This window comes from Terrapene carolina, unplaced genomic scaffold, assembly GCF_002925995.2.
Source record: "Terrapene carolina triunguis isolate 2854851 unplaced genomic scaffold, T_m_triunguis-2.0 Scaffold62, whole genome shotgun sequence".
Classification (NCBI taxonomy): Eukaryota; Metazoa; Chordata; order Testudines; family Emydidae; genus Terrapene; species Terrapene triunguis.
Window position 1 is genome coordinate 8094392 of NW_020664413.1, and position 23667 is coordinate 8118058.

At 42.5% G+C, this 23667-nt stretch overlaps 1 protein-coding gene across 1 annotated transcript in view; it reads right to left on the bottom strand.

Moving 5' to 3' along the window:
• The window catches only part of CLASP1 (cytoplasmic linker associated protein 1), a 268601-nt gene that overhangs the window by 226087 nt on the left and 18847 nt on the right, over positions 1-23667 (bottom strand). Inside the window, exon 2 of the mRNA XM_024197588.1 lies at positions 17086-17571. Within this exon, the coding sequence (XP_024053356.1) occupies positions 17086-17280 (195 nt within the window). The 5' untranslated portion in view covers positions 17281-17571. The remainder of the gene's footprint in view (positions 1-17085; positions 17572-23667) is intronic.

A 23667-nucleotide genomic window follows, 5' to 3' on the forward strand; every position in this document is an offset into this window, starting at 1 on the left:
ACAGAAACAATAACACAGTACTTCCCTCCCACACCGTGGTAAGGAAGAGTTTATTAATGTTTGCAAAGCACTGTGATGGCTTGGACAGAGGGCAATACAGCAGTGCAGTCAACAGTTCACTGATGGGTCAGGTCACTTTGTTAGATTGTAAAGTGCTTTAGGATCCTTTGGGATGAAAGGCCTACAAAATTATAAAATATTGTTTATTAATATTGTCCTTCCAAAGTGATTTTTACCTTCCTTCTTTGATCTAGCATCAAAAGATGCTCTTTCGGGTTTTTTGTATCATTAACTATGCTAGTCAGATGAGCAGTGAAACTCCTCTATGCAACTAAGTGTTTGCATGAAGCGCTAGTGTAGAAAAAATTGCTTACTTAATATTCAGAGCTCAGATCTTGCAAATTTTTCACATGCAAAGCTCCCAGTAAATTTTATATGCAGAACAATATCAGGAAAGGCCCTTAAATATTAGAAGATAATATGATGTATTATTTGTATTGCAATGGCACCTGCAATGGCCCCCACCCCATTACACTAGGCACTGACCAAACATACAACAAAAAGATGGTCCCTCCGCCAAAGAGCTTACAATCTAAGGCTATGACCAGGCAACACTAAAAAGTTAGTGAAAAAACCACACCTCTGAGCAACGTAGTTAAGCCGACCTAACCCCCAGTGAAGACAGCGCTAGGTCGACAGATGAATTCTTCCACTGACCTCGCTACTGCCTCTTGGGAAGGTGGATTAACTATGGCAACAGGGGAACCCCTCCCGACGCTCTACTGAAGCGCTGCAGCTGTGCCACCGTAATGGTTTACGTGTAGACATAGCCAATGTCTATACTTCAGAGCCTAGACCAATATAGTAACCTCCTAGCGTAGACACAGCATGCACCAACAGAAGGAGTTTTTCTACCAATGTAGGAACACACCTCCCCGATGTTAGCGATGCACAAACTGTTGGCATAGTTCCATCTACACTGGAGGGTTGGTCAGCACAGTTGTGTCCCTAGGAGATGTGTTTTTTTCACACCCCTGACCGACAAAACCATGCTGGTATAAATTTTAAGGGGCGACCACACCTTAGGAAAACAAGAGGACTACAATCTAAAGCTTGGTTTACACTTAACATTTATACCAGATTTTCCACACCTCTGAGAGACACAGTTATACCAACATAACCCACAGTGTAGACAGCACTATGTTGATAGGAGGGCTTCTCCCGTCAACATAGCTCCCGCCTCTCGGGGAGGTGGAGACGGAGTACATACGCCATTAGGAGAAGCTCTCCCGTCAGCACACGTAGCATCTTCACTAAGCGCTATAGCGGCACAGCTGCGTCGGCACAGTACTGTAAGTGCAGACAAAGCCCTAAGACTTCCAGATCTCAAATATTGCAGGATTTATATTTGCTTGTTATCCATACCTGCAGACAGAATACACTTGTCTACATTTGTTACTGTCCAGCAGAAAAGATGTATCGAAATACAAGATCTGGAATGCTTCTGAAATGTAACATTAAAAATAGCAAAAACACACACTCGCTTTTTATGAAGTAGGGGAGCTTGATGCACTGAGGAGGAGATGATTAGTAAAATGAGCGGAGAGTATTCTTTTTCAAGTTTCTGTCTCATCTTTTGATGCGAGATGAAAGTAAAGGTAAGATTCACTTTGAAGGTATGCAGCTGTTTGCAAAATGAACACTAAACAGAATAAACTAGATTGGAAAACAGGAGGGATACACACACACACACACACACACACACACACAACAAGGAGGGCCTTATCCATGTTACAACTGGAACTCTGCCATCCACAAATATAGTGAATGCTTGTCATCGGGGGGGTGGGGAGGGGGGAGGAAAGATGATCTTGTGATTAAAGTAATGACCTGGGACTCAGGAGACCTGGGTTCAATTCTTGTCTCTATTTTCCTGCCATACCTGGGACCAGATTACCAAAAGAGCTCAGTACACTGGAAATTGAGCTCTCTTGAAAATCTGGCCTCAACTGGGAGGGCTGAACATTGGAAAGCCTGGTCCGTAGAGCTTATCTTCGCTACAAAATTGTATCACATTTGAACACGACCGTGAAAAGATAACTAACATGATGCTGAGCATGACTGCCTGGGTCAGTACAGATGAAGGCAGATCACACTCAGTATCGTGTCAAACCATAGGGCTTGTCTCCACTACCAGCAGTGATCGATCCACCGCGAGTTGATTTAGCAGTTCTAGTGAAGACCCGCTAAATCGACCACCAATCACTCTATCGACTCCGGTATTCCACTGGAACAAGAAGAGTAAGGGGAGTCGATGAGAGAGTTTCTCCCGTTGACCCAGCACGGTGTGGACCCTGTGATAAATAGATCTAAGCTACGCTGACTTGAGTTACGCTACTAATGTAACTCAAATAGCTTAGATCAACTTTTCCACGTAGTGTAGACCTGCCCTTAGTCTCAGATCACAATCTAATTTGTAATTTAGACAGGGCTAGATTCTGTCTGTTACACTAGTGTAAATCTGGAGTAATCCATTTGAAGTCAGAGGAACTACTCCAATTTACCCTCAATATTTCACTGAGATCAGAATCCAGCCCATAATATATTAAACTGTGAACTGGTTTGAAGCAGAATGGGGAGGGAACAAATCGGACAGCAGGAACCCCCTTCCCATCATTGGACATTGATCCACAAAGCGCAATGAAAACAAGGAAACTGTTAGGACTAATTACTGCTGAGGTAGAACGGAAGATTTTTTTTTTTAAAAAGAGACACTCATTCAGTTATCATCATCAAGCCACATAGTTTTAAGGATCTAATCTTTAAGAAACTAAATCTTCTTATCCTGTGTTACTTTCACCAGGTTTGATTCATAGATTTTAAAGCCAGAAGGGACCATTAGATAAGGCCATAGAATTTCACCAGTTACTCCTGTATTAAGACCAATACCTTGTGTTTGACTAAAGTATATCTTCCAGAAAGGCAGCCAGTTTTGATTTGAACAAGACTTCAAATAAAATCAAAAAGATGATCAAAACTATAAAAGATACACACACACACACACACACACACACACACACAATGTTATATTATAAACTGTATACAAAGACACAACATTTAGTATTTCCCTGATCACAGAAAACGCATAAGTTGATTTCATTTTGCTTGTCATCATTTTCTAGTTCTTTCAGGTTCTCATAACTACCAGCCAATGTGTTTGGGTTGCAAACACTGTTTTTTGTTTCCACAGGAATTAAAATAGTAATATAGAAATATTTCTACTATCTTGTGTTTTGTAAAAAAACAAACCCAAAACTCAATGCCACAATAACTGGCATGTTAGTGTGAATTTTTACCATGAACAAAAGATTAACCGGATAGAAAAAAGAAAGGACCAATATGTTCCTATTCTAAAATCCCCAAAAATGTTACAGGGAGCTAAGTGTTCAAAAGTTTACAGTAAGAAAAAAAGCAAGTGATCGCTATAAAATTCAACAACAAAACTCTGAATTCTGTAACAATAAGGTAAATCAGATTAGTTAGCCTTAATTATCTACTATGAAGAGTTAGCCTTGAAGAAAATGTCTTCCCTAAAAAGAAGCATTGTATGAACCATAATTCAAATGATCCTTATAAACAAACATGCATGCCAGAGACAATGTCACAGAAGCTGCTACAAATGTTCCAGAGTTAAGCCTAAAAATTATTAGAGACATATATCAGAATTATTTTAACCGAGCTAAGATTGTACATTGAACATGACATCATATCTCATCGGGCAGCCTGCATTTGGGGTGTGCTATTCACAGAGCAGCTGCTGCTTGCTGTCCAAATCCTGGTTCAAATGAAGTCTGTGTGAGTTTTGCCTCGGACTTCGACGGCAGCATGGTCTGGATGTAAATGAAGTACATTACTTACCACTGACCCATCCCCACGTGTACTATTCTGCATGAAAGGCAGGTTAAAAGTATTTTTCCCAGAGTCACTCCTCAAACGACCATATGCCAGAAATCCGATCTGGCAGCCGGAGTAGCCCATTCTGACTGCCTTTCTGATCCACAGCAAGCAGCTACCAATACCAGATTTCACCACCCTCCTCTCTCAGCTCAGAGACACAATTCGCCTGAAACTGCCGCTAGTTTTGAAAGGAACAGAAGGAAGACGAACACACTGTATGTAAACCATGTTCTCTGCGCTCATCACCCTGGATCTCTGCTACCTTTGGAGTCTTCTCCTTGAGCTTCCATGAATTTGGCTTCTTCGCTCAACTCCTGCCTTGCTGAGCACTCTTACAGCAACTCTTCCTCGGGGTCTGTCCTTAGTCCCCCCTTCTCTTTCCCTACACTCACTCCCTGGGTTACCTCACCCACAAAGATGACTCACAAACCTCTCTCTCCTGCACCCCATTGTCCCATCAGCCTCTTTAGCATCTCCTTGGCATATCCCGCCATATTAGGAATAGAACAGTCTATCTTTCATCAAGCCCTTTCCTCTCTCCCCCACATACGGGCAATTCCACTCACCCACTATCTTGGTGCATTTTCTGAGAACACTTCTCTAGGTCCCTATCCAGGCAGCTTTAAAAAATCCTGTTGCTTCTCTCTCTCTCTGTAACATCTCAAAAACCCACTGCCTGCCCAAAGTCCCCATTGCCAAACCATCGCACATGCTTTGGTTCTGTCACACTTCTGCTACTGGAATGTCTTCTCCCCTCCAGCCTACCCAATATACTCCATCAAAACTTGCTCTGACTCTCATCAGAGACTTCCCCCCATATTCAGTATCAAGTTCAAATTCCCATCCCTATTACTGCTCAGCCTAGCTCTGCTCCTGCCTTCACTTCAGCTCTCATCTCCTCCCATTACTGATAATGGGAGGAGATGAGAGCTCCTCTCACCTTAGTGATATCTTTTCCTTGTATCTGACGCAGTGGAAAGGCTCACAACAGCAGTGTGACATCATCAGACTGACGAGCCAGTTGATGAGCCGGGAAAATGATCTTGACAGCAATGTTCTGCATGAACTTGTGGGGCAGGGAGCGCGTCAGGTATGTTAGAGAGGAAGAGGACAGGAGGGGAGTTTTAGCTGTCTGGACAGAGAGAAAAGACCAGCTTTCGGAAAAGTTTCCATGGCCCATTCCATCTTCTCTCTTATTGAAACTGTAAGATCCACAGGGAGGAGCTGCATTTTCTTACCTGAGGGTACCACACATGTGCAAAAGCACTACACAATAGCAATTTACACGGAACCTACACTTGAAAAACATACACAAGCAAATAGGAATGGCCTAATTCCTGATATAAACCTAATGAGGAAGCTTTCCACAAACCTAGCTAAAATTTGAAAGTTGTGAGCAGTTAAGTTTTTCAAACTACAGTGATTTATTCTGCATGAGATTCCTTCTGAAGGACATGCAGTGCGTATGCGTACATAACTGAGTGACAAAGTAATGGCCCCTTGATCCCTCAGTGTACGTTGCAATGATCCTGCTGCTGCTAATTTCTCATATAAATAGGCTGGGCAGAATTTGATTTTTATTTTGTATCATTTTGGTGGATAATATCAATGTTTATTTTTAACCATTTTTCTCTATTTAAATTTTCACAGTTGTGGGAAAATAATTATCTGACCTCCCCCATAAAGACAGCAGACTTTAAGATTCAAAAAGTTACACCTTTATAACCCTTGAAACACAAAATTGTCAACATCGTATGTCAAAATATACAAAATATATTAAATCAAGCTCTAGTAAGTTCTCAAGCAACATTTTTCTTACTTTTCATATCTGTAAATTTCAGCTACTCTATTATCAAATTATTAATTGTGTTGGTTTGTGTGTACTGTACACAGTGAAACTGGCGTTTACTGACATTTATCAATAAAAATCTAATCCTTCCAAGCCTACACATAATTAAACATGAAAGCTACATTGCTATCATGCCCTGTGATCTTAACTGGGAAAGCCCGGGGACTACTGTAGTATACACTGCAGGATCATTCCACCCACAGCACTGTAACCGTACGGATATAGGAGCGTTCATGCACATATGTTGACTGGTAATTGTTAACCCCTTTATCTCAGGACAGGAAAAGGATGCAACAGTATTAGTCACGCCAACCCTAAAAAGCAGCAAAACTCAAATTGCATTTTCTTATTCCAATGTGAACTAGTTACAGAACTCAATGCATCTCTACCCTGAAATACAGAAGTTCTGGTTCTGAAAGACCCTGCCTCAAACAACCATCCTGCTGATATGCACACATGAACAAGCCAAAAACCAGCACATGGTTTCACCTCCAAAGATCACTTCAATACACAGCCATTATTTGAGCACATGAATGGTCAAACATGAATCCCTCCTAGAGTGTTAAGAGTTGACGCTCATGCCATACATCATTTGATATGCAGTTATCCCCGGTTTTGCAATAAGGCTCCAGACAGACATGAGACCTCCACGTTAGCTGCTATTAACTGGATGCAGAATCCTGAATACTCAGGCAAACAAGTGTGTAATTTTTTTCTGGAGATGTGCTAGAATTTTGTTAATTTACCAGGACTAATTCAATTAGCAGAACAGTCTGATTTCTAAGATAAAACACATTTACACCAAATACCCCCCATTCCTCAGATGACCCCAGTAGTTTCAAAGCATGTTGGATGCAAAAGACACTCTTTCTGCTAAATGGTATTACTGGGTTTTCAACCCTTGAAGATGCAGGCAACAGAGTATTCTCTTACATTGGTGTGGCAGCAATGCCATCATTAATGTTGTCATGCCACTTCCACTTCCTGGGCTAGAACCTGCTAGACCTTACACATGGAAGCATCTCCATAGATTTCAATGGAACTACCTGAAAAAGAAAGAATGGCAGAATTGGCCACGAACAAACCCTATTTTTCAGTCATTTATAAAATGTCCTCAAAAAGTTCCTTTTGGAGGTGAAAGTTCCCACACCTGGGATCAGCCCACAAGCTACTTTTAAAAAGTTTTATTTAAGGATCAATCCCGAAGTCTTCTCTCAGGCAAAACTCCCAGTGGCACCATGAAAAATTATCTTGTTTTGCCACACTTGGATCACTGGGAATCTTTGCTCTGGCACTTGGATAACTCAAACACAGCTTTGTTTTAAAACTCCATGCTTGGCACAGACATATTCCTAAATGAGAAATGCAGCAGGCTTTGCTTCATTTGAGGAGACATGTTCTGGAAAGAAAGTTATGAACAGAGGTTGTGGGAGGTGGGTCTTGCTGTGTCTAAGTCTTACTAAAAAGTATATAGATAAACCCAAACATGAACAGAGCGTTGTATTGTCTAGTAGTTAGAGAACATGACTAAAATTCCAAAGGACCATGGAGGGGTGTGTTAATTCGGACTGACAAACTGTTTAACCTTGGACTTTGACATATATACAGGATATATATCTCCAAAACATCGCTATCTGGAAGCCTCAGATAATGTGTGATATTCCATCAACTGAAGGGACACAGAAGAGCCAGAATCAGGCCTGTAGCATGAGAGAGCGAGCCCCTATCTCAATCAGTTTACAACTCAAGGCCCCAATCCTGCAAAGACTTATGCACATGCTTAACGTTAACCACGTGTTAGGCTTTTGCATGATTGAAACCTAAGAAGGTCAGAAACTTACAAATGAGCAGGGAGCAGGAAACAGCTGAATATATCCATTTTTATTTACATAGTTAGGGTTGTGGGTTGGTTGGGGTTTTTGTTTTTGAACATTATAACTAGATAAAGCCAGAGCCAACTGGCCCCAGCTGAAAGTAAACCTAGTCATGGTTAACTGGAGGCATCATGAGGTGACAATGTATTGAGATTTGAAGGAAGAGACAGGAATGGCCTTAAAGAAGAGATCAAGAAATGTGTTCCATGCATAAGGGAATGCATGGAAGACGGTGTATAGATATTTGCAGAGGCTGACAAACAGGTGGGTGAAGCTGGTACTGCTGGTGGAATGGAGGGGGCATACTGAATCTGGCAATTAATGAGACAGAAACCTCAATTAACAGGAAGCCCCACAATATCATTTTTATAGTCATCTATCAGTGTAGAACAGATTAACAAGTCATTAATTCTGTGCGAGCAACAGTGCTGTTAATCCTGCCATTGTGGCTAAACTCCACCTCAGGTAATGACATTCTGGCTCCAAAGGATCATGGTTTCAGTGGGATGCGGTATTCTTCGCTTCCTGCCCGGTCTTGCTGTGCACTAAGAACCAGTGGGAGCTGAGGCACACAAGCCAGTCAAGTGACTTGGCACTTAGAGGACTGCTGAGTTTTACTCCAGAAGTAGCTGCATTTCAGTGGCGAGTGAAGTGACTCTTATACCACCTAGGTTTTGTATCCATTTGTAAACCACTTTGGGATCCTTTGGGATGAGAGCCATTATATACATTTAAAATAAAAGAACAATCTCACTAATCAACAATGTCAGTGCAGTTGCCTTTAAGGTAGTTATACTGTTCTAAAACAATCAACTCTACTGGCTATCACTGAGCTGTTTTAATTGGAGCATCATCAGCACAGGAACATTTGAGGTATCTTTTCCTGTCAATTCACTAACTAGGCCTCAGGGGGAAAAAGTCAACTCTTACTGACAGAGAATCTAAGGGCCTGATTCTGAGAGGGTTTCAGTATACACAACTTACCATTGGAACAGGCCATCAATTAGGGCAAAGTTCTGTTCCCAGGAGCTCAACCCTACCCAAACAGGAAGGGCATAATATCTACCACGCCTGTCTGGAAGCAGATTGTACTCTGTTTCAAAACAGGGTCTCGAGCTCTCCCCAGCCTCCTCCGGGATTCCATGGGCTAATCCCACCCAGATTTGATTTCCTAACACCTTGGCAAGCAGCTGAAAAGCACCGAAAAATTTTGTCTGGTCTGCTCAGAATCACAGCTTGTTTTTCCACCTTCTGCAACCAGCACACCCGTAATGGATGTAAAAGCTATAACACTTTAGTACCCAACCCTGACAATCCTCACACCCCTCCCCACCACAAGCAGCCACTGAAATAAAAATCTCCTTGCTGCAATGTATATTTGGCGGTAGCTGGGGAGTTAAGCAAAACCCATATGAAAGGCCTGCTTCATGACTTGGCTTAATAGGCTACTCTATTTTTTGTCCTGAATATGAAGGGCTGAAGCCAATATTAAATCTGACCTGGTCCAGCTGCTAGAGCTCCAGTATACTGCATCACACCCTCCAGTACACTCCTCATACTGTTGATACCAACGGATAATAGCTGCACCATAACTGAATCAGATTACTGGGTAGAGTCATAGCATTAGACAGGCAGCTTAAACCTCAGGAACCACACAAACAGCGGTGGAAGGAGAACTGACTAGACCAACTGGTACACAGAGAGTTTTTGGAATTAATTATTTCAATGTCCAAAGGAAAAATATGTTGAACCAAACACATGCTACCTATAGCATAATGTCCCCCACTTTGGGCAGCTTTATAAATAGTGGTAAGGAAAGACCAGAATACATCAGGATGATGGTGGTGTAACTGCTGAAATGGAACACCAAAAAGTGCACTTGCTCCAGAATGGCTTCTAAGTGCAACTCAAAGTGTTGACTGATCTGTAAAGCTCTCAGCCTCCTTTCAGATGGACTCCTGCCCCACATACAGTAGTTGTGGTAAGCTCAGAGCCTGGGTTCCGTCAACAAAGAGCTCTGGAACATTCTTCCTCCACTGTCCACATCCCATGTCTCTTGGTCTCCATGTATAAGGTCCATCTCAGGCTTTTGCTCTAGAGGTAATTATGGATTCATGGTTATGAGGCCTTCAGGGTTGAAATCATTCAATATGGTCTGGATGTTTTTGGTCTTTATATATTGTTCAACACCCAAAGACCGAAGGGCTATTGAATGTGACTGTTCATAAACCCTCTGCAATCTGCTCTTTCCACAGATGATGAAATGGTCTCTTCTTTCCATGTGCACAAGATACTTTGAATAAAGTGCACCTACCAGAAGATCACATAACTCATTGTCTTAACACAGTAATTATTTCCTTTACGTCAAAGTTTTGCCCATTGAATTTCAACTGAACAAAAGAAAGTCATGTTGTAGAGAGTGAACACACACTTATAGCGAGCAATCATTCATCAGCTTAAGTTATTTTAATGGACATCACTTTAAACTAAGCCTGCACCATCTGTTCTACCCCTCAATTACAAAGGCAAACAGAACATTATTCACAAATACACAATTAAAAAAAACAAAGACATATAATTTAGATGTATGTTTATTTTTTTCTATTCAATTAAGCAAGATCTTGTAATGTTTCAGACAAATCAAGGTGGAAGACTGCTCCCTCTAACACAGTGGTTCCCAAACTGGGATTCGCAAAATCTTACAGCGGCTTCTCAGGAAAAAAATCCCTAATGGTGGACAGACCTGTCCCTAGGGACCCCTGGGCTTCCAAGAGCTAAGCAGATCAAAGCAAGCAGATCTATCACACCGAGGAGATTTAAACGTCAAGACTCCTTATAAGACATGGAAAGGGAGGTGGATATTTTTTTGCTGTTTTTTAAATTAAATAGGCAGCTAGTATTGTTTTTAAAATTATTATGAAGAACAAGTTTAAGCTTTGTTGTAACGTGCGTTGTTTGCCTGGACTGCTCAAGACCTGAATGACTGTGTAGGAAGAACTCTTTGAGTTGGCTTCTTAAATACCTTCATGCTGTTTCACATTTGATACTTCTTGATGAAACACAGGAGCCTTGTCTTATAACAGGCTTATTCAAAGTGATACAAGCTACGAAAGTGAGATCTTGGAAGAGTGTTGCCGTTTTCATAATGTAATAAAAATACTGTACTGATAAATAATAATTAATAATAGTGTGTAATAAGCATGTCATCAAAACAAATTTTATATTTCCAAGATCACTGCTTTTATAATTTATACTCAGGTAAAGGAGAAAATCCCTGGAAATATTCATTTGTAGGGGGGGCTTCGCAAGACTTGACATTTTAGTGAAAGGGGTTCACAGGTTGTTAAAGTTTGGGAACCACTGCTCTAACACAGTGAATCCAATCCTTGCCACAGCAAACAGAAATTCACCATAGTATTTCACTATTCGTTTATTTCAAAAAGTGTGATACCCTGCAACTAATGATATCAACTGGGAGTTAAAAAAAAAAAACAAAAAAAAAAACCAATCAGGAGCTCTGTACACAAACAAATCAATAGCAGGATCTTGGTATACAACTCAGCGCGGCTCACATCTTCTGTTCAAACCTGTATATTCTGGGTTTCATTAAACAGGACAAACTATTCAGTCATTTAAAACAAATAGTGTATTTTATCAGAAATAAGACTAAAAAGAGGGGAGAAATTTGAAATCAAAACACTGCTGAAATAAATTGCTTAACTTATGAAAACTGATGAAAGTAAGGAAATTCAAAGGAAAGGGTTGCATCTTCTTCATAGACGCCCCTCACAGCTCTTAGCAGTTCTGGAGCAAGACTTTTCAATTCTGTTCCATTTGCTACACAACAGGCTCAGCTAGAGATTCAGAGCTAAGGCTGCCACAGTGCTCTTCGCTGCCTGGAAGTTGGACCCTTTGAGGACAGCTAACGCCTCATTAAAAAAAAAAAAAACAGAGAAAAACATTCTATTTAGAAGCCATTTGAATTATGCTATATTGTGCCCCAATCCTGTGGGTAATTAAGTCAGTAGCAAAAACCCCATTGGCATGAATGGGGCTAGGATCAGGTCCATGGTCTGCATTTTCTTTTGTGGTTTGCTTGTTTGTTTTTACCAAGAACATCTGAATTACATTTCTTTATTTCTTCAGGTTCCCTCTGCTTCTTCCTTTAACTGAACCCAAACATACATTCCTAGCACAATCCAAAGGAGTTCACAGAATGACACAGTTCACTACGCAGCTAACTTTGCTGCAAATATAGGTGGCCAAAACATGGCAGCAAAGTTCACTATCGCACTGTGCTATTATCTGTAGTATGTTGTGCAAGAATAATTTAATGTGCCCTTTTCATATAAAGGACTTTCACAGAAATACACTGTACTGCAATTCTTCTGTCAAGCTATTACCCACACCGACAGAAGAACTCCTCCAGTTGGCGTAGGTAGTGCCCACATTGAAGCATTGCAGCTGTACCGGTTTAAGTGTAGACATGCCTTTTCACAAAGACCAATGAGCAGCCATTATGCAGTAACAACTTTTGGTTGATGCAGGCTAGATGTTGAACTGTCATCCCAGGAAGAATCCAGATAATGGAGTGGCTGATAGAGGACTCGATTAATAAATTAAAGGAGGGTAAATGTAAATAATGCAAATCAACATGGGTTTCTGGAAAACAGAGCCTGTCCGACTAACTTGATATCTTTTTTGATGCGATTACAAGTTTGGTTGATAAAAGGAAGAGAGTGTTGGCATAATATACTTTGACTTGGTACCACATGACATTTTGATTTGAAATCTAGAATGATATAAAATTAACATGCCACAAATTAAACGGATTAAAACCTGGCTAACTGGTAGGTCTCAAAATGTAATTGTAAATGGCCAATCGTCTTTGAGATGGTGTATTTCCAGTGGGGTCCCACACGGATTGGTTCTTTGGTCCTACACTATTTAACAATTTTAGCAATGACCTAGAACAGGGATCGGGAACCTTTGGCACGCGGCCCGTCATGGAAATCTGCTGGCGGGCCAGGACGTTTGTTTACCTGCAGCGTCTGCAGGAACAGCGAACCGTGGCCAGTGGGAGCTGTGATCGGCCAAACCTGCGGACACTGCAGGTAAACAAACCGTCCCGGCCCACCAGCGGATTTCCCTGATGGGCCACGTGCCAAAGGTTGCCGATCCCTGACCTAGAAGAAAATATAAAATCATCTCTGATAAAGTTCGCAGATGACATAAAAATTGGGGGAGTGATAAATAACAAAGAGGACAGGTCACTGATTCAGAGTGATCTGGACTGCTTGGTAAACGGAGCACAAGCAAACAAATTGTGTTTTAATACAGCTAAATGTAAATGTACACATCTAGGAACAAAGAATGTAGGTCATCAGTACAGAATGGAGGACTCTATCCTGGAAAGCAGTGACTCTGAAAAATATTTGGGGGTTGTGGTAGTCCCATGCAATGGTCTTTTGTTCCAGCCTTCCTATGCTGTGTTTTAGATACCGGCTAGTTCATATGTAATTCTCTTTACAGAGTACATAAGAACATAAAAGAGTGGCCATACTGGGTCAGACCAAAGGTCCATCTTGCCCAGTATCCTTGCCTCTTCCGACTGTGGCCAATAGCCATTGATGGATCTATCCTCCATGAACTTATCTAGTTCTTTTTTGAATCCTGTTATAGTCTTGGCCTTCACAACATCCTCTGACATGTAAGTTATTAAATATGCAGTGTCTCTGTCCCCAAGGATGTTCATCAATCGCAGCCATAGGTCTGTGTAGTCACAGATTCCCACATCTACTAGCTGCAGCAGCATTAATGGCAATGCATGCTAGACAGTGGAGAAAGAAAGGCATTGGACATGGTCCCCAAGTGCCTTTCTTCCTGGGGACATCCTTCATATATACTTTGATAGAAGATTATCAGACATCATGAATTGCTTTAGAGGGTCTTCTACACTTCACAAAGGCATGCAGCAGTTTGTTATCTCACTTGTAGAGAACAGACTTGCCGATTAAATGCTGTAAGATCAGTTTGGGAATTACTTACACTATTTTAGGCATGACACTTTGACTGGAGCAATGCACTCCCTTCCCCCAGCCACCACTCTTTTTTGCTACAGCCTTCTGACAAGGGTGGAGCGGTACTCTGGCTGGTGCCAAAGTGAAGGATTCCACAAACTATTGTGTAGACAAGGTCAGAGTTTTAAAAAAAAAAAAAAGGTTGAGCACAATTATTGAACAGCTGAGGCCTGTGCACTCCAAGAGGGAACTTAAATCCTCTCTTTAAATAGATTTACTCTTGTTATGTCGGTGGCCGTTGGGACTCACTGTTTTGAATTCCGAATTGGGCAGCCCTGTGAAAGTCACTTAGCCAGTGTGTGCTGATGTTTCCCCAATTATCAAATGGAAATACTGGGCTGCTGTCAGGCTTAGTTAAAAGCAATACTGTGCGCAGGTCACAGCCATGAGTAAACCACACACACTTGCCTAGGCTATTGGATCAGTTACTCTAATCCCTCCTAAGCTTGAGACCTTCCTTTTTATTAATGAAATGTTAAGGAACAGCAATTCTGAATTTCTGTTTCCACACAGTCTCGATCTTTGCTTTAAATAGACACTTCCAGACTTGGGGATGGAGCAAGAGGGAGAAAGAGACAGGCACACTGTAAATACTGACTTCTTCAACAGTGACCAAACACTTTCAGTCAAATCTCCAGATGGCTACTCTGTGGCAGTGAAAAGTAACCAGTGGTTATTTAGAAGAGTCCCTGGATTTGATCAGATATCAGTTGAGCACCCCCTAGCCTCACTCACACATCTTGTTACATGCAAGTAGCACTGAGCAAAGGAACCTGAGCTCCTATGATCCCTCCAAGCAGCCAACAAGGAGGGAGACAGTAATTCAAATGCAGGGAGCCACAACACTATATGGTATGCTATTGCGCAATATTTACAACTAGGTAGTATGCTGCGATGGTGCAGTTTGGTGAAGCAAACATCCCAATGCACATACCGCTGAGCTAAAGGCTCTCCAGTCACCATCTCTATGTGAAGGGCCTTTGTTTAATTAGCAGATACACCGCTACCTCGATATAACGTGACCCGATATAACACGAATTCGGATATAACGCGGTAAAGCAGCACTCCGGGGGGGCGGGGCTGCGCACTCCGGTGGATCAAAGCAAGTTCAATATAACGCAGTTTCACCTATAACGCGGTAAGATTTTTTGGCTCCCGAGGACAGCGTTATATCGAGGTAGAGGTGTATATTCTATAGATCAGTGGTTCCCAAACTTGTTCCACTGCTTGTGCAAGGAAAGCCAGTACGTCCCTCGGCCCGCGCCGCTTCCAGCAGCTCCCATTGGCCTGGAGCAGCGAATCGCGGCCACTGGGAGCCGCGATCGGCCGAACCTGCGGACATGGCAGGTACACAAACCGGCCCGGCCCGCCAGGTGCTTTCCCTGCACAAGCAGCGGAACAAATTTGGGAACCACGGCTATAGATAATTCATGTTATAAAGTACTGTGAATGCTAACCATTAGTTTCCATAACAGTTAGTGACAAACACTGAATGTAGTCACTGCCTCAATTTATATAACAAAAAAATTTACATATTTCAAATGTGAAGTCATAAAGAATGTGAGACTATCTGGAGGTGTAACGACCTATTTACCTTCTCTGCCTCCCTCATCCCCATGAAATTCCTTGCTGGAAGTTGCGAGAATACACATTCCAATTGTAAAGAAAAAAAAAAAAAAGAAAAAAAAAAAAAAAAAAAAAAAAAAAAATCTCTTACTCTGCATTTTAACTTAATGCTGAACTTGGCACATCTTATGTATCTACGTAACCTGTATCAATTTTTAAAACCCCTACAAATAGCAAAAGTTTGACAATAAATTCAAGTTTACAGTATCTGTGAATTCCATCTTCAATAGTAAGATGGCATGATAGATGAGGAACTACTTAGCAAGAAGGAAAAAGCATGCTATACCCTCACATAACAGTACATGTTCCCCATTAGTGACGATAGCGCGCACACATCAGGATGTCTTTGTAGTTTGAACCGGAAATGATATTCCACTGACTTTTTAGATAACTTCTGCATGCTAAGGGTGGAAAGAAGTTCAGCTTCCACCACAATTGCTCAGTGCCAGACCAAACTTACTCAAAATTCAGTTGCACAAATACATACAAAAAAAAGTGTAAGGCATAAAAATGCAGCTTATTTGATAAGTGTGTAAAGTATGAAGAAGTTCTTGCACCCGTTGCCAGATCAAAAATTCTGTGAAAACAAACAGTGAAATGTAGTTGGGGAAAACACTGAACTCTGGATCACCTGCAACTGGTATTCCAGGCTCTCCATAATGCCAAAGGACACAAATAATTGCAGAGTGAATCATGGTTAATTCACTCAAGGCTCTGGGTCTCCATAGGAGTTTTTGATCTCATTCTCATGAGACTTGAGCAAAGTCCTCTAGTTATCCACAACAGAAGCACCATAAATTTCTCATACAGGCTGGCCAATGTGTTTCAACCATGATTTGGGGGAAACCTAACCTGGCTCTCTGAGACTCCCCCCAAAAAGGAAGCTAACTAGTGCAAATTGTAATGGTAACACTTGTTCACTTAGACAATCAACTTGTTACACAAAGGCCAAATAGGCCTTGGACAGTAGTGACTGATTGCTATGTAGAATTCCATGTCCTACCACCCATTCCTGTCCCCCAATGACATCACTACAAATGGTAGCAAATTCCGACACAGAAAGCTCATTCAGCCATTGTATCCCTTCTTCAGCTATTAAGTATAATGTTTTCACCTCTCTTAGCCAATACACTGACATGTTGTATTATAAAAACAGTTAATAACGTGAAACTCATATTAGCTGTTGTTCAATGCAAGAGTGAAAGAATACTGGCAGCTTATATGCATATTTTACAATAAAGTCAAGTAGTATATTTCAGATATATACAGCACAAATTCATTAATTCCTGTTAACAATGAGACAACTATTGGAGATGACCAAATCCCCCAAGTAAATGAACAAGCTACACAAACAATCCAAGTTCTCTCATTGCAAAATGTAACCTGGTATTCAATTTGGGGAAAAGCTTACTTGTGATTTAAAATACAAAACATTAGTACACGTGTTTGTTAAAGTAATGAAGTCTTAGTACCCTGGGTCCTTGACTACAGCATCAGCTACAAAATCTTGATTGAGAAATGGGGTGAGAACAGTGGGTTTAGTAGGACTATGATGAAGTCTGCAGAACAACAAGTGAGAATGAACAAGACTCTACTACGTAACTTTCGTTTAAAGGAAGTTCCTTACAAATAAGACAATATGACTTGCCAGACTGAAGCAGTATTAGACTCTAATCACTTTTCCCCAAGCAGATCTTACCTTGTAATTGCTGGAATTTACCCAAGACGTGGCAAGTCCATCAACCATTTTATCCAACATAGTCTGATCATGTTCAAGATCAGCAGACTTCTGTTTATCTGAGAAATAATCTATCAATTCTTGGCCAACCTGAAGTCTCTTTCCAACGTCTTTCTGAAGCACCTGCGCTAAGCAATACTCCATACTGGGCTCCATGGTGTGCTAGAAATACAGCACCGGCGAGAATAAAGCTAGAGGGCAGTAGGTCTGAGAAACCCCACTATAAATGTATCCTGTAGGTCGCCTCTTTGTTCGATGAAGGTTACTGAGGGCCTGGGTTTCAAAGATGCAATTCTGGGAATGGCAACAATGCACCATGTGTGTCTGAAGAGCAGCTGGCAGGATATTAAAAGTCCAATTTAAATAACTAGTAATAGATAAAGCTGCGAGTGGTGCAGCAATGTTGTATTATTGGGTCTGGAATATTTCCTAGTTCAGCAGTCCATTCTGCAAGAAATGAAATAAGACAGCATTTTAGGTTAAACAAATTAAATACGAAGAAAATCAAAAGCATGTCACAAAATAGGTTATTCATCTGAGGGACATAAAGATGTAATAAACTGGATACAAATGATATAGCTAGGATTTTTTTTAAACAGACAGCATTAGGTAGGTTAGGACAAAGACCTTAGGTTATGTTTCAAAAAAAGGCAGTTCTCCATCAGTCCCCTGAGAAGCAGCTTTAGTGATAGATCCAGCAAATTTGGGTCTCAAATAAGGGCTGATGAGAATTCAGTGTATTCTGTCTGTCCCCAAAGGTACAGTGATGATCCCATGATATGGGCCATCAGTCACTGAGAAAGTATGTCTGTTTTAAGAAATGAGTACAGAAAGAAATGTGGATCTCATTTGACTGCTAACTTTCAACCATCACTGCCATCAGAATCTGTATCATACGTTAGCCCCTGTCTAAAATACAGGTCAAACTGCAGGAGCCAGAACCACAGACAGCTAGCTTTTGTTAAGAAGATGCAAACACTGTTTGCAGGGATCAAACTATGATGAGCCACATTACAGCATGGTTTTGTCAACTGGCTAACCCCATGCAGCCCTCAATATGCTGGCCTGGGAAATAGCATTAGCCCTTACTAACATAATGTTTAAAATGGGGTGTAGCTAATACTGTTTGAGATATCCTGTAAGCGGGGCCAGGAAGGAAACTCAGGGGCCAAACTCTGCTCTCACTGGGGATTTATAGCAGCGCAATCCATGGCATAACTCTGGATTCTCACCTCTGTAACAGAGCAGAGTGTGCCCTTAAATGTTCCTTTTCAGCAGGGCCTTTCTGCATCTTAACACAAGCTGGTGAAGTATGTCAAGGAACCTCCAGGCTAATGCTGCTGACTGGAAATCTCGCTTTACAAGCAGCTGCAGCCTCTCTCTGCCACTCCCCCTCCATAACTAAATGAATCATCGCCACTAGCCCAGGGAGCAAGACCCCCCCATGCCTGCCCTTTAGCTTCAGTCTCCCACATGTTACTGTTCATGGCGGAAGCCAGCATCACTACGTACGATTTCCCTGCGGTGCTCTCTTTACAGGTGCCACTTTTCTTTAAAAATCGGAGGCGGGTAAGAATCTGGGATTTTTTTTTTACTTTCTAATAATAACATCCAAATCTAGAAGCCTGCCCTACTTTCTGCACTAGCCCAAGGAAAGCAGGTCAGACTCAGTGCAAGGGAAGGGGGACCGGAGAGGCTGCAAAGCAGAAATCTTAACTGGAATGACCCTACCGGCACAAGTTCACTCAACTCAAAAGCACTGGGGTAGTAAACCTAATTGCTACGGTTTGAACAACAGGACCTTGGCAGTCAGTTTATTACTTTTGAATAGCTGATGGCAGGTGACATGCAAAAAAGCATAACTTGGAAAACAAGAATAGGCCTTACACAGCACAGGCTATTTTTCAGATCGTTATTCCAGTTCCTCTGTCTCTGCCTAATTTACAAGCTGCCCAATAAAAGCTATTACCTCAGCCACCTTGTCGCTCTAATATCCTGGGATCAATACAGCTATGGCCCCACATACAGAAGTATGACTGTATGAGACAAGCAGACTTCAAACAGAACTGCTAGACATCATCCAGTGCCTTATGTGCTATTGAGCCTTTCCACGTCTGAGGACTCCCAGCCCCATTTAACCACAACCAGACCAGGGCTGGGAGTCCCTGCCTCCTGCACTTGTCTGTGTTGCTCTTAAATCATAGGAGAGCAGGGCCCTGTATATATATCTCCTTACTATATCTTCCATTCTATGCATCCGAAGAAGTGGGCTGTAGCGTACGAAAGCTTATGCTCAAATAAATTTGTTAGTCTCTAAGGGTACGTCTACACTTACCTCCAGGTCCGACGGCAGGCAATCGGTGTTCTGGGATCAATTTATCGCGTCTTGTCTAGACGCGATAAATCGATCCCGGAAGTGCTCGCCGTCGACACCGGTACTCCAGCTCAGCGAGAGGAGTACACGGCATCGACGGGGGAGCCTGCCTGCCGCGTCTGGACCCGCGGTAAGTTCGGACTAAGGTACTTCGAATTCAGCTACGTTATTAACGTAGCTGAATTTGCGTACCTTAGTCCGAAGTGGGGGGGTAGTGTGGACCAGGCCTAAGGTACCACAAGTACTCCTGTTCTTTTTCCCCATTCTAGGTCACCAGAAAAAAAAATCTAGCCCAGGATGGCAGTGAACAGCACTTTTTCTAACCATGGTATTGCTTGGGGTCTCAACCCAGTTCCCACTGGACAAGTGTCTGCCAAAAACTACCCGTTGTGGGGAAAAGGTCCAAGACTGAAAAGGCGACAGGGCCTGAACACCCCTCTCCCCCTTTAAAGATAGCCCCTGCAGATCAGTGCTGAAGTGAGGCATTTCACACTGTTGTGGTCTGTGCAGTACTGTCAGTCTCTACGGGCTTAATCAGGGCTTTGAATCCAGCACCATTCACAAGCAATAAGCATCCATCCCAACATCCCTAGGACTGGCCCTAAACTTGCACCATTTCAAATGAAGAGTTGATAAGCCATTATGATTTTGCAAGGCTCTGATCTGCCCACTTGCTCAGTGCAGGTTTTTTTCAATGGGAGATTACTATGATGGTGACAGAGAATACTAATATTTTAAAGGGTCGGAGAGTATATTTTGCACTAGTAAGTTAAACATAATTCTGCCTTGCACAACCGCGTTTAAGTCTATGCCAGCTGTGTAGTCACTGATTTCATACACCTAGAAATCATAGAATATCAGGGTTGGAAGGGACCTCGGGAGGTCATCTAGTCCAACCCCCTGCTCAAAGCAGGACCAATCCCCAGACAGATTTTTACCCGAGTTCCCTAAATGGCCCCCTCAAGGATTGAACTCACAATCCTGGGTTTAACAAGCCAATGCTCAAACCACTAAGCTATCTCTCCCCCTTTGACCACTGAAAGCCCCATGTAACAGTTTCAGGTTAAAGGAGAGATCCACAGGTGTAAAATGAAGACCAAAACACAGAATGCAACCAAAATGCAAAATCCCCACGCAGAAGTCTGAAACTAAGGTTTAGCTAGCTCACAACAAAGCTCTTGGGAGGTCTCCCCATATCTTCAGAAAGATTGCCAGCACAGGAAGGCTATATGGCTGCTAGCTACAGTCCCTCTTTGTCTGGACGGTTCTGGGCAAGGCCTTTCAATTTGGTTCACTGCATTTGTGACCTTCCTTTCTGGATTTTTTTTAGCTTGCACAAAAACTAATTTTTATCTGGGCATTGGGCCCAGTTTTGTTTTCAGCTTTCAAATCTTGACCAGTGTCTCAGATACCATAATGGGAAATTGAATAGAACTGTCTTATTTTCAAAACCCTTTTTTAAAGGAGGTATTAGTTCCAAACTTAAGGACAGCCAGACCTCCCTCATAACCTTAAATCTCGACCTCTACACCCTCCCATTATCTTTACAATGAAGATATTTACCTACTCGCTTCCCCACCACCCTCCACAAGTGTGGGGCAGCCAGTTCACCGCTTAAAGCACTCTGAGTTCCTCCAATGAAAGGCACTAGAGTATCAAGCAAAGGTGATTTTCAATTGTGGTAGCTCAGCCCAGTTATATAAATTGGAATGAAAAGCCCTCTTCGGGCCTGTCTACATGGGGAAATTGATCAGAATAGCTATCACAGAATACAATAATCTGAATTAGCTCCTACTATGGACACTATTCCAGAATAAATTATTTTATTCCAGAATAATTACTCCAGTCTGGAAGTGCACTAATTATTCTGGAATCAAGTGGCCTATTCTGGAATAGTGTCCACACAGGGAAATTGACTGGAAAAGTTTTGACCTGAATAGCTATTCTGGGCAACTTCCCATGTACACGAGCCCTTAAAGCTTGTTAAGATGCAAACTACCTATTTCAAATGAGTATTAGCTGGCCATGTAGCCAAGATGGGGGAAACCTAGGGCTTCAAAATGTTAACCTGCATCATATGTAGTGTTGTTGTAGCTGTGTTGATCCCAGGATATTAGAGAGACAAGGTGGGTCTCTCTCACCAACAGAAGCTGGTCCAGTAAAGGATATTACCTCACCCTCCTTGTCTCATTAATAACCTGCACATTTTCACTTGTTAAACTAACTCGATTAAGGTAACAACTGAAAAACATCAAGCCAAGACCCAGATGTTTTAAGCTAATTCATTTAAAACTAACAGTTTTTCTAGGAATGGCTTCTTTTTAAGTCAGGGTAAGATTATCTAACACTTCCCGTGTTTTAGAGAATGAACGTGCGTACAAGCCAAATCACATCGCAAGGGATCACACACCCCACAGCTTGTGTAGTCGAGCTCACTGCACAAACCAGGGCTCCATGCATCCCTCCATTCCCCCCACTCTCCCATCCCCCTCTATTTCAGGGACTCCCTACAACTCTCTCCCAATGTCAAACTGGCGGGGGGTCTGTGTACTCCCCATATCTCCCCTGCTCCCATACCATGGTCTCCCATTCCCCCCCACCAGTGGTGGTGTGCACCCTCATTCCCACTTCCCCGATTCCTCCCTTCATCCCACCATGACAGGGGCTCTGTGTGCCCCCATCCCCTCATTCTTGGGGCCTCCAGTCTCCCCCATCCATGAAGGTTCTGTAGCCCCAGTCTCTCCCATGTACCAGGTCCCCCCAAACTCTTCCCCCACCTAAGGTTCTGTGTCTCCCCCCCCCCATGTCTCCTTGCCCAACCACTGCAGGGTCCCCTGTTCTACCCACCATGGCAAGGCTCTATTCCCCATCATGACCCCGAACCACATAAGGCTCCCCCCTTCTGTACATTATGCCAGGGGCTCTGTTCCCCCATCCCACTGCCCTCTCAACAGCAGCATCCCCCACTCTCCACACCATGCTAGGGGTTCTGTTCCTCACCCTTCCCCTACTTTCCCAATCTCCCCACCATAACAGCAGCCCTGTTCTCCGCCCTGATACTTGTCCCCCATCCCCCTCACCATGACAAGAGCTCTGTATGTGTCTCCTCCCCGCTCCAAAGTACCTTCCATCCCCGCAGATTGGAATAGAGGGTGGGCAGATGGTGCCATCTTTTCCCCCACCTGGAATAGGTTTTGAGGGGGCAGGACTTTAGGAAGGAATTAAGCCTTCTCTCTCCTTTCCCTCTGGCTGCCCTTGCTGACTAGGCATCTGCCTCATAGGGAAAACAATGATGTGTCTTCTATCATGCAGGGTGTCAACATGTTTAATGCTATTGGGAGGATGGGCAGAGGTATTAAGTGCAAGATGTTTAATGGGTGCCATCAACATATGACAGCAAGCTCCACATGTCCCCCACTTTCTCTCTGGATGTTCCAATTATCCCGCAAATCAGTAAAGCTTCTGGCCATCAATGCCTAGTTCATTCCCTGAAATTTTGGAATTGATCAGATGCAGGGTTTAAAAATTAACACATTACACAGAGAAACAGAAATACCACTGAGTAAGGCCTCATGAGTTTGGCCAATAATACAATCTACCTGTGGATGCAAGTCAGTAACCCACAAGAGGAGAAGGCATGTGTTATACATGAGGACATGGTCTTTGTATATACCAGAACAGAAAAGAAGGTGTATAAATGCAAGATTAAAACCCTAGTAAAGACAAAGCACTAGGCAAAGAAAAGAGCCCAGGGTTTACTTTAACCAGCTAACAACTGTTAAAACTACACCTGCTTTGTCTGCTCTAGGATTTTCACACTTGTCAGAGAATGTGTTTTAAAAATACCCTCTTTTCCCAGTGTAAACATGGCTAAATAGTGAGCTGGGATGCTGGAGTAACAAAGTCCCCCCTGGGAAAACCAAATCTCAGGTAGGCAAAGATGAACCTCGTAGACAAGGAAGCACATGGCAGCTTTGTCAGAAATTCCCCTCCTGCAGAGAGCACCTTGGAGTTCAGCTGAGGCTTGGTCTTCACTACCAACTTATGCCAGTATAACTACGTCGCTCAGGGGTGTGGAAAAGCCCCTTGAGCAATGCAGTTATACAAACCTAACCTCCACTATAGACAGCGCTGTGTCAAGGGGAGGGCTTCTCCCATCGACATAGCTA